General features: G+C 32.8%; 1 protein-coding gene across 4 annotated transcripts in view; it reads left to right on the top strand.

Moving 5' to 3' along the window:
* The window catches only part of tox2 (TOX high mobility group box family member 2), a 273,063-nt gene that overhangs the window by 103,857 nt on the left and 156,706 nt on the right, over positions 1-12,500 (top strand). For 2 of the 4 annotated variants that reach the window (XM_017356458.4, NM_212908.1), the window contains 1 exon segment: positions 7,404-7,496. The exons of the other annotated variants lie outside the window; for them this stretch is intronic. In XM_017356458.4, the coding sequence (XP_017211947.1) occupies positions 7,404-7,496 (93 nt within the window). 4 annotated transcript variants of the gene reach the window in all.

The following is a 12,500-nucleotide window of genomic DNA, read 5'->3' as shown; positions in this document are numbered from 1 at the left end:
TATTATTATTATTATTATTATAGTTTGACTTTTATTAGGCAGGTAATATGTTTAATTATCCTTTTATATTTCAAGTTTAATGATCAAACACTGATTTGATTTAGTTTCAGTGCATTTTTGTAGTTGAATTTAAAAATATAGATCATATAATTAATTATTTATTATTTTATTTCTGCTTTTTATTGAAATATTTTTGCACTATAACAAAAATAGCTTATTTCAAATGCTACCTTACCCTCTTTATACATATTCCTGACTTTATGTAGAGTTATTTTAGTATATTTGTGTGTATTTTCATATTTATTTAGTAATATTAAATGTATTTTATTTTATATTTATACATTTTATATATGTGTTACTATATGATTATGTCTATTATATATCTCTAAAATTTAGCATGTGTTTATTATTTATTTTGTTTAAGATTTTGTACAGTTTGTAAAATAATGATATACTTTTATTTAGTAGTATTGTGTATATTTTATTTATTATAATATTTTGCATATTTTAAAAATTTATTTGTATTATTCTTCATTTTGTACAATTATTTTATTTTTTAAATGTTTGTAAAATACTTTGCAAATTGCTGCCTTATACATGAGATACATGACCTCTCTGTTTACATATTTCCAAATATGTACATAGTAAGTGTTATTGTTGTGTTATACATATATTTAGTCATTCATTCATTTATTTTGTTTTTGGCTTAGTGCCTTTATAAATCTGGGATCAACACAGCGGAATGAACCACCTATAATATATTTTTATATTATATGTATATTAGATTTTTTCTGAGATTATACGTTTTTATTATTTATTTGTATTATTATATATTTAGTTTAATGTTGTCATTTTATTATATTTTTAGTAGCATTATGTATACTATACTATTTATACATTTATAATGTATTGTAATATTTTGCATATTTTTAAACTTTATTTGTATTATCATTTATTTAGTAAAATTGCATTTTCATTTAAAATAATTATTATGTATTATTTTGAAAACAAATTTATTTTGTAAATCGCTGCTTTATTATAAGTGAGATAAATGACACCTATTTGAGATTTTCAATGTTTTATATATTATTATATTATATTGATATCAGATTTTTTTTCTGATGTTATTAGCTGTTATTATTTATGCGTATTATAAAATATTTGGTTTAAGATTTTGTCTAATTTTTTAAAAATATATATTTTTTATTTAGTAGCATTATGTATACTTTACTATATACACATATACAGAATATTATATTGCAATATTTAGCATATTTTTAAACTTTATTTGCAGTAATATTTTTTTTTGAGAAATATGTCGATTTATTCATCTACGAAAAACATTTGTAAATTACTGCCTTATCATAACCTCTATTACATGACCTCGAAATATTTCTAAATATGTACATATTTAGTGTTATTTTTGTATTATGTCGATATCTTAATATTATATTAATATTTTTAATAAGTCTTTATTTTTATATTTTCAAATTTATATTATATATATTATATATTATATATATATATTATATATATATATATATATATATATATATATATATATATATATATATATATAATATATTATTATATATTATATATATATTCTATATGTATATATTATATATATATATATATATATATATATATATATATATATATATATATATATATATATATATATATATATATATATATATATATATATATTCTGACATTATTAGTTATTTTCTGTTTATTTAACTTGAAAATTTAAATATTTTTGTTATTTCAGTTTTAATAATTTCAGGTCTTAAACATGTTTTAAGCTTAATTGTAAATTCAAAGTGCTGTGATTCACTGCTTATTTGACACTGAATTATTTCTGCCACAAAGCAAGCGAGTACAGTTTGCAGAAACTTACAACGACATCTGAACCACTCATTTTTATCCACACGTTTTTTTATATCGTTATTTAAAGCTCAGCTTCCAGTCAAGCAAGTGATTTAAACACAATCATTCTGGTATCAGCTCGCTCAAGACCTTCAGAAATGTCCCCTCAAGTCACCCACGGGTTACTGTAAAGTTTGCAGTAAAGGGCACATCGATTACGGACACGTGCGGTGGTTAACAGGAAGACTGGAGGTGCAGAAAACCCCTGTTGAGTGTCTAAGTTTAGCGGCGGCCATGAGAGAGAAACAAATCAGAGAGAAATAGAGAGAAATAGATGACAACATCCCCCGATTCCTTCAATCTGTCAGAGCGATTAGCGGCGCAGTTTTTCAGCTTGTCACGTCTGATGAGGGACATTCTCACCGCGGTAAACACTGCGCTCGCATTTACTTGACAGCATATTGTTAGTCATACAGCACTTTCTGATTTACAGTGATATGCAGATTCACAACACATTCATACACAATCTCATCACGTGTGGGTTTGTATGAGTGCCAGGAATTATTCCGCATCAAACTGCATTATAAATCATTCAGTGTTTAAAAAAAAAAGATCAATATGATGTCTCTCTATGGTCAATATAAATATCTGAGTTCTGTTATTTATTGTTATTTTAATGTATAATGATTCGACATCATTAAAACGATCAAAGCTAGATGTGGATAGCTGTTCCCTTCATGGTCTATATTGTGATGTCTGTTAAAGTTCAAATTGATTTTTGTTCATTTTTTGGTATTTCAATACTTAATAAAGTTTAATATCTTTTAATGCACTTTGTAAAATTATCATTATCATGATATGAGTATATGCAAAATACTCTACTGTATAAAGTGATTAGTTTGTTTCACTGCCGAAAAGAGAGTAAACTCTTTGGTTTTAAATCGATTGGTCGACTTTACTTAAGAAAAGTGAGTAAACCCATTGCTTTTAAATTAATTAGTCGACTTTACTTAAGAAAAGTGAGTAAACCCATTGCTTTTAAAGCGATTAGTCGACTTTACTTAAGAAAAGTGAGTAAACCCATTGCTTTTAAATTAATTAGTCGACTTTACTTAAGAAAAGTGAGTAAACCCATTGCTTTTAAATTAATTAGTCGACTTTACTTAAGAAAAGTGAGTAAACCCATTGCTTTTAAATTAATTAGTCGACTTTACTTAAGAAAAGTGAGTAAACCCATTGCTTTTAAATTAATTAGTCGACTTTACTTAAGAAAAGTGAGTAAACCCATTGCTTTTAATTTAATTAGTCGACTTTACTTAAGAAAAGTGAGTAAACCCATTGCTTTTAAATTAATTAGTCGACTTTACTTAAGAAAAGTGAGTAAACCCATTGATTTTAAAGCGATTAGTCGACTTTACTTAAGAAAAGTGAGTAAACCCATTGATTTTAAAGCGATTAGTCGACTTTACTTAAGAAAAGTGAGTAAACCCATTGCTTTTAAAGCCATTAGTCAACTTTACTTAAGAAAAGTGAGTAAACCCATTGATTTTAAATTAATTAGTCGACTTTACTTAAGAAAAGTGAGTAAACCCATTGCTTTTAAATCGATTAGTCGACTTTACTTAAGAAAAGTGAGTAAACCCATTGCTTTTAAAGCGATTAGTCGACTTTACTTAAGAAAAGTGAGTAAACCCATTGCTTTTAAAGCCATTAGTCAACTTTACTTAAGAAAAGTGAGTAAACCCATTGATTTTAAATTAATTAGTCGACTTTACTTAAGAAAAGTGAGTAAACCCATTGCTTTTAAAGCGATTAGTCAACTTTACTTAAGAAAAGTGAGTAAACCCATTGCTTTTAATGTGATTAGTCGACTTTACTTAAGAAAAGTGAGTAAACCCATTGATTTTAAATTAATTAGTCGACTTTACTTAAGAAAAGTGAGTAAACCCATTGCTTTTAAATCGATTAGTCGACTTTACTTAAGAAAAGTGAGTAAACCCATTGCTTTTAAAGCGATTAGTCGACTTCACTCAAGAAAAGTGAGTAAACCCATTGCTTTTAAAGCGATTAGTCGACTTTACTTAAGAAAAGTGAGTAAACCCATTGCTTTAAAAGCGATTAGTCGACTTTACTTAAGAAAAGTGAGTAAACCCATTGCTTTTAAAGCGATTAGTCGACTTTACTTAAGAAAAGTGAGTAAACCCATTGCTTTTAAATCGATTAGTCGACTTTACTTAAGAAAAGTGAGTAAACCCATTGCTTTTAAAGCGATTAGTCGACTTTACTTAAGAAAAGTGAGTAAACCCATTGCTTTAAAAGCGATTAGTCGACTTTACTTAAGAAAAGTGAGTAAACCCATTGCTTTTAAATCGATTAGTCGACTTTACTTAAGAAAAGTGAGTAAACCCATTGCTTTTAAAGCGATTAGTCGACTTTACTTAAGAAAAGTGAGTAAACCCATTGCTTTAAAAGCGATTAGTCGACTTTACTTAAGAAAAGTGAGTAAACCCATTGCTTTTAAAGCGATTAGTCGACTTTACTTAAGAAAAGTGAGTAAACCCATTGCTTTTAAAGCGATTAGTCGACTTCACTCAAGAAAAGTGAGTAAACCCATTGCTTTTAAAGCGATTAGTCGACTTCACTCAAGAAAAGTGAGTAAACCCATTGCTTTTAAAGCGATTAGTCGACTTCACTCAAGAAAAGTGAGTAAACCCATTGATTTTAAAGCGATTAGTCGACTTTGCTTAAGAAAAGTGTGTAAACTCATTGATTTTAAAGAGATTAGTTTGGACTTTAAATATTGTTATATTATGTAAAATGTTTTTTTTTCTCCTCATAATATTAAAGATACTAATAGACTTTTTTTATTGCAACTCAGCATATTTTCCTCCACATTCAATGATGGTACTACCATAGTATTGTGTGTGTGTGTGTGTGTGTGTGTGTGTGTGTGTGTGTGTGTGTGTGTGTGTGTGTGTGTGTGTGTGTGTGTGTGTGTGTGTGTGTGTGTGTGTGTGTGTGTCATGGTATTTTGTTAATAAGCCTGAGGATATATTTCATCATCAGCTTGTAATATTTCTCTCGGGTCATTTGATAGGCAGAAGTGCTCACTGCAAGTATGCTGCACTAGTTTCATGTCTTTGTGTGTGTATGGGAGAGAGACTGAGAGAGCGAGAGTGTGTGTACTTTGTCTGTGTGTGTTTGGCACACTCTCTGTGGTGTGAATCATTAGATGTTGGATTGCTCTGATTCCCAAACCCAGACTGCCAAAACTCCTGCCGGGAGCGTTTCCTCAAACAAGCCTCACACACAGAGCGGGACAGAGGAGATCACACACACATACATACACACACACACACACACACAGATACACGCAGAGGGAAGAGGCCAGAATGACTGACTGAAATCAGTTCATATGTCATTTTCCCTGCTGAGCTCAATATGTTATTAGTGGCATCATCAGTCAATCATCACTAGTACTGCTGCTGATACTGATGTGATCAAACCCCTACAATGCAGTATTACAATGTACACCTGCAGGATGATGAAGCAGGTGAACAAATCCCATAGATGCACATTGAACACCCTAGCAACCACTCAAAGCACATATGCATATCATAACAGTTGTCAACACCTGTATAAATGTAACAATGCCTTAGTAACAACATGGCAACCTTGGCAACTACATCAGCAACAGCATAGTAATGTGATAAAAACACTCAACATTTTTTAATCCATTCAGCCAATCTCTGGGTCTGACATGAGCATGTTTAGCTTAGCTTAGCATAGATAAAGGAATTGGATTAGACCGTTAGCATCTCACTCAAAAATGACAAGAGTTTTGATAATTGAATGTATTTAAAGCTTGACTCTTCATCAGCTGCATAAGGTGCAGTGGTATTATGCAGCACCTGAAAATAGCCCTCAGCTATGTAGCTAAACTTGACAGAAGTTAGACAATTATGCGTAATGTTGTTGTGTCTGCTTTAGCCATGGTACAGCAGCAAAATATATTGATGATCATGCAGGAATGAGAGTTTAGTTCCAAGTCGATCTTAACACACGATGTAACTACATAAGAACTTAAACAGGAAAATTATCAAAACTCTTTTTCAAATTTTCAACGAGATGCTAACGGTCTAATCCGATTCAGTTATCTATGCTAAGCTAAAAGTGTTCCCGCCATACACGAAGATCTGCTCAATAGAGGTAAATATGGGCAAACTAAATGGTTAAATATGGAAATTATTAAAACTCTTTTTGAAAATTTTCAATAAGATGCTAACAGTCTAATCTGTGCTAATTTATGCTAAGCTAAGCTAAAAGTGTTTCCGCCATACCTGGAAATCTGCTTAGGGGATGTAAATATGGTCAAATTAAACAGTTAAATAGGAACATGATCAAGACTCTTTTGTTACATTTTTGTATGAGATGCTAATGGTCTAATTCAATTCAATTGTCTGTGCTAAGCTAAGCTAAAAGTGTTCCTGATAGACTCGGAGATCTGCTCAATTGATGTACCCTGCTGAAAAATCCAGCTTAAACCAGCCTAGGCTTTTTAGCTGGTTGATCAGGCTGGTTTTAGAGGGGTTTTGGCCATTTTCAGGCTGGTTTCAAGCCATTTCCAGCCTGGTCTTATCTGGTCAGTCTGGAAAATGACCAGCCAAATCCAGCCTGACCAGCTAAGACCAGGCTGGAAATGGCTGGAAACCAGCCTGGAAGTGGCCAAAACCCCTCTAAAACCAGCCTGGTCGACCAGCTAAAACCAGCCAAGCAGCCTAGGCTGGTTTAAGCTGGATTTTTCAGCAGGGTAAATATGGTAAAACTAAACTGGTAAATGGGAAAATTATCAAAACTCTTTTTTTAATTTTTTAAATAGATGCTAGCGGTCTAATCTGATTCAATGATCTATGCAAAGCTAAGCTAAAAGTGTCCTGGAGATCCAGATATCTGCTTAGCAGATGTAATATGGTAAGACTAAACTGTTAAACAGGAAAATTATCAAAACAATTTTTATGAAATTCTTGAGTGAGATGCTAATGGTCTAATTCCATTCAATGACCTATGCTAAGCTAAGCTAAAAGTGTCCCCCAGACCAGGCGACCTGCTTAACGGATGTAAATATGTTCGAACTAAACTGTTAAATTGGAAAATAATACTCTTTTTATAAAAATTTTAAATGACATGCTAATGGTCTAATCCGATTTAATTATCTATGCTAAGCTAAGCTAAAAGTGTAAAGACCCGGAGATCAGCTTAACGTATGTAAATATAGAAAGACTCGTCTGGTGAACTCTAGGGGAGTGTACAACGTTCTAAACAGTGTGTACCTCTAATGAGGTCTTGAACTGTGACGGTTTTGAAGGCTGTGTGATGATGATAATGATGATGATGATGAAGATGATGATGATGATGAAGAATATGAGTGTGTTTTTTGTTGTCTGCTGTACTCTCGAGCCACTTCTAAGCCTGCTTGGTTGTCCTGTGTTTTCTCTCCTCTCTGTCTTCTCCTCTGTTCTCCATCTCTACAGAGCAGATACAGTGTAGGAGATCGCGGTGTTAGGCTGTACGGCGCGTTACCCGTGAGGCACAGCCCTGAGGAGAAACGACTGCCCTCTTCAGGGGTGAGACCTTCATCTGCTTCTCCAGCTCTGATCCAAAGCCTGCTGAGCGCCTGATAAATATACTCCACGCTCTTAAAATGATGCTTCTAGAAGGGGTTTTGATTCCCTGCAAAACATTACAGTGAAAAACAAAACAAAAACATAGGATCATATTCACTAAACATGTGCGCACACATTTTATTGTGTGTAATTAAAGTCCCCTAAAGCTAAGTCCTTTCACTCGGCGGCCAGCTTTGTAGGCAGTATGAACGGGCATTCGTTTTGGATAGGGAGACATCAAATTTTCCCAAACTGTTTGCCAAGCTTAGGACTAAATTTTATATCAGGAATCACCAATAAAAATTTAACAACAACTGTCTCTTTAGTTTAATTTTTAAGTGTTTAAATCACACGCTCATGTCTGGTCCGAGCCCTTCCTCTGAAGAATCCTCAGTATATAGTGATCAATGATTGGCTCTTGTACTAGAAGGCGGGGCTTCATTTTTGCAGCATATTGACTTTACACTTTTCCCCATTCAAAACTATATGAGTGACACTTCTACATCAAAACAGTTTAGTTTAGTTCCTGTTAGTCTGGCAGGAACACCTTTAGCTTAGCTTAGCATAGATAATTAAGTCGGATAAGACCGTTAGCATCTCACTCAGAAATTTAAAAAAGAGTTTTTGTACTTGTTTCTATTCAACAGTTTAGTTTTACCATATTTACATCCATTAGGCAGATCTCCAGGTCTGGCAGGAGCCATTTTAGCTTAGCTTAGCATAGATAATTAAATCGGATTAGACCGTTAGCATCTCACTCAATATTTTTAAAGAGCTTTGTTAATTTTTTCTATTCAACATTTTAGTTTTACCATATTGACATCCATTAGGCAGATCTCCAGGTCTGGCAGGAGCCATTTTAGCTTAGCTTAGCATAGATAATTAAATCGGATTAGACCGTTAGCATCTTACTCAACATTTTTAAAGAGCTTTGTTAATTTTTTCTATTCAACATTTTAGTTTTACCATATTGACATCCATTAGGCAGATCTCCAGGTCTGGCAGGAGCCATTTTAGCTTAGCTTAGCATAGATAATTAAATCGGATTAGACCGTTAGCATCTTACTCAACATTTTTAAAGAGCTTTGTTAATTTTTTCTATTCAACATTTTAGTTTTACCATATTGACATCCATTGGGCAGATCTCCAGGTCTGGCAGGAACAATTTTAGCTTAGCTTAGCATAGATAATTAAATCAGATTAGACCGTTAGCATTTCACAAAAAAATGTAAAAAAAATAAATCTTTTTTGATAATTTTCCTTTTTAACCTTTTATTTTTATCATAGCTACATCCATTGAGAAGATTTCCGGGTGTGGCAGGAACACTTTTAGCTTAGCTTAGCATAGATAATATTATTAAATTAGACCGTTAGCATCTCACTTAAACATTTAAAAAAGAGTTTTGTTATTTTTTTCTATTCAACAGTTGAGTTTTACCATATTGACATCCATTGAGCAGATCTCCAGGTCTGGCAGGAACACTTTTAGCTTAGCTTAGCATAGATAATTAAATGGGATTAGACCGTTAGCATCTCACTCAAAAAATTTAAAAAATCTTTTTGATAATATTCCTATTAACCTTTTAGTTTTATCATAGTTATGGGTCTGGCAGGAGCACTTTTAACTTAGCTGAGCGAAAAGTCATGGTCTTGAATTTCAGATGTTTAATATTCAAGTTATGAAATTCAAATTAGAAATTTAAATTAAGAAATTCAAAAATTTAAATTATTTAAAAATTCAGATTTAGATTGCAATTGTCAATAATTCAAATGAACAGATTCAAGTTCAAATTCAGATTGTGTTGGCATATTATTAGCTCCATATTATAGGTGCTCCGGTTCCCCACAGTCCAAACACATGCGCTATAGGGGAATTGATGAACTAAATTGACCGTAGTGTTTCCCCAGTACTGTGTTGTGGCTGAATTGTTTTGGCATATTATTAGCTCCATACTGGAGGAAACCCATGCCAACACGGGGAGAACATGCAAACTCCACACAGAAATGCCAACTGACCGAGACTCAAATCAGCGACCTTCTTGCTCCGAGTGCTAACCACTGAGCCACCGTGCCACCCATATTAAGTAAAATATATATATTTCTTGATTTAGCTTTGAAGTGGATTTCTGATTGAATTTCATTGTAAAAATATACTTAAAATCAGCGTTTTGTTGGAAATTGTCATAATGAATCGGTTTATTGTGGTCTGTAAAGATGCTCAGCAGGTTTTGATCAGCTCTTTCTATGGCACCTTCTGCTGTCTGTCTGTATATCTGTCTGTCTGTCTGTCTGTGGTGGTTTTGTGGTTCTACGAGGGTCACATGATGATCTGAGAGTCCCTATATGTACATCCACATAGGGCCACATTTCACACCCGACATAACCTCCCACCCACACGCACACACAAAAATACACACACACACACACACACACACACACACACACACACACACACACACACACACACACACACACACACACAAATACACAAACACACAGTTTCACATTCTTTCTCACCAACACACATGCATAAATCCACACACAAATCGACACATTCAAACACACATTTTTCATGTTTTTGTGAATTGTGGGGACATTCCATAGATTTCCATTGTTTTTATAGCGTACAAGCTGTATTTTGTAATGCCCTAACCCCAGCGTACCCCTAAACTCAACCCTCACAGGAAGCTGGAGAGTTTTACTTTCTGAAAATACAACTCATTCTGTGTGGTTTATAAGCTTTTGGAGAAATGAGGACATTAGCAACATCCTTATAGTTCACCACCTACTTGTAATACCCGTGTCATACCTGTGTCATTATACAGATTTGTGTCCTGATATGTCTCACACAAGCACATAAATGCACACACAAGCACAAATACACACACATATGCGCACACATTCACATAAATACACACGGATATATGGAAACAAATGTACTCAGAAACATGAATGCACAAGGACATTAAGCCAAAGTACACAGACACACAAACACAAACAGTCCTGAGGAGTAGTTACATGTATTGGCGTTATGTACTTAATTACAAAATAAAAGCAACAGTAATTCATTACAGTTACTGAGAAAAAAAAAGGTGTAATTAAATTACAGTTACTTATGAAAACATTAAAGATTACAAATGGGGTTACATCTAAATATGTAAAATAATATTACTCTGTTGCTTTGCCAGTTTTTGACATGCACCTTGCCTTCTGCTTAGGCCAATTATTAAAGCGCTGCTCTTCTGACGCTTTTGATTGGTTGTCCCTGTTGATTGTGGCGCACCTCGTCTACCTGTTACCTGCCGCTGAAAGCATTGTGACGCTTCAAGTAGAGATGCTACTAGCTTAACTACATTTCTTAGTAGTGTGGCGGTAGCGTTGCTACTTTCTAAATTAAAAAGCTTACCAGTAGCGAAGCTATTTTATTAGTGATGTAGCGCATGGTTATCGGAAATAACCATAAATAATTAGACAAAACTTGCTGTGTGAAAAATCAGATGAAGACATCATTACACCTAATGATTACTACATTCATTTACAGTGGAATATACAGGGTATTTCAGAATATATCACTGTCACTTTTGGTGAAAAATAATATTTAACATTTAACCATGTATGGTATAACTATTACCACATTTTGGAACCAACTTTATGAGCAAAAAACAAAATGGATAATGTCATGCTGTATAATATGCATAATCTGTATTTTTGCACATGAAAACGGTCACCATAGACACACTTAAACTTTGACTCATAGCATTTTCTGTGCACATGCAGTAGTTTTTTGTGTGCATTTGGGTTATTTTGTGCACATAAATTGCTGTTTTTTGTGCATTTGGGTTATTTTGTGCACATAAATTGCTGTTTTTTGTGCATTTGGGTTATTTTGTGCACATACATAGTTGTTAAATAGTTGTTTTGTGTGCATTTGGGTTATTTTGTGCACATAAATAATTGTTAAATAGTTGTTTTGTGTGCATTTGGGTTATTTTGTGCACATAAATAGTTGTTTTGTGTGCATTTGGGTTATTTTGTGCACATAAATAGTTGTTAAATAGTTGTTTTGTGTGCATTTGGGTTATTTTGTACACATAAATAGTTTTTTTGTGTGCATTTGTGTTATTTTGTGTACATGCATTAGTTATTTGTGTGCATTTGGGTTATTTTGTGCACATAAATAGTTGTTTTGTGTGCATTTGGGTTATTTTGTGTACATGCATTAGTTATTTGTGTGCATTTGGGTTATTTTGTGCACATAAATAGTTGTTTTGTGTGCATTTGGGTTATTTTGTGCACATAAATAGTTGTTTTGTGTGCATTTGGGTTATTTTGTGCACATAAATAGTTGTTAAATAGTTGTTTTGTGTGCATTTGGGTTATTTTGTGCACATAAATAGTTGTTTTGTGTGCATTTGGGTTATTTTGTGCACATAAATAGTTGTTAAATAGTTGTTTTGTGTGCATTTGTTATTTTGTGCAAATAAATAGTTGTTTTGTGTGCATTTGGGTTATTTTGTGTACATGCATTAGTTATTTGTGTGCATTTGGGTTATTTTGTGCACATACATAGTTGTTTTTTGTACATTTGGGTTATTTTGTGCACATAAATAGTTGTTTTGTGTGCATTTGGATTATTTTGTGCACATAAATAGTTGTTAAATAGTTGTTTTGTGTGCATTTGGGTTATTTTGTGCACATAAATAGTTGTTTTGTGTGCATTTGGGTTATTTTGTGCACATAAATAGTCGTTTTGTTTGCATTTGGGTTATTTTGTGCACATAAATAGTTGTTTTGTGTACATTTGGGTTATTTTTGTGCACATAAATAGTTTTTTGTGTGCATTTGGGTTATTTTGTGCACATAAATAGTTGTTTTGTGTGCATTTGGGTTATTATGTGTACACGCAATAGTTGTTTTGTGTACATTTGGGTTGTTTTGTGTACATAAATAGTTATTTTGTGTGCT

The sequence above is a fragment of the Danio rerio genome, chromosome 6 (genome assembly GCF_049306965.1).
Source record: "Danio rerio strain Tuebingen ecotype United States chromosome 6, GRCz12tu, whole genome shotgun sequence".
Taxonomy (NCBI): Eukaryota; Metazoa; Chordata; class Actinopteri; order Cypriniformes; family Danionidae; genus Danio; species Danio rerio.
The sequence above is the reverse complement of the archived record's forward strand: the minus strand, read 5'-3'. Positions and strand labels throughout refer to the sequence as shown.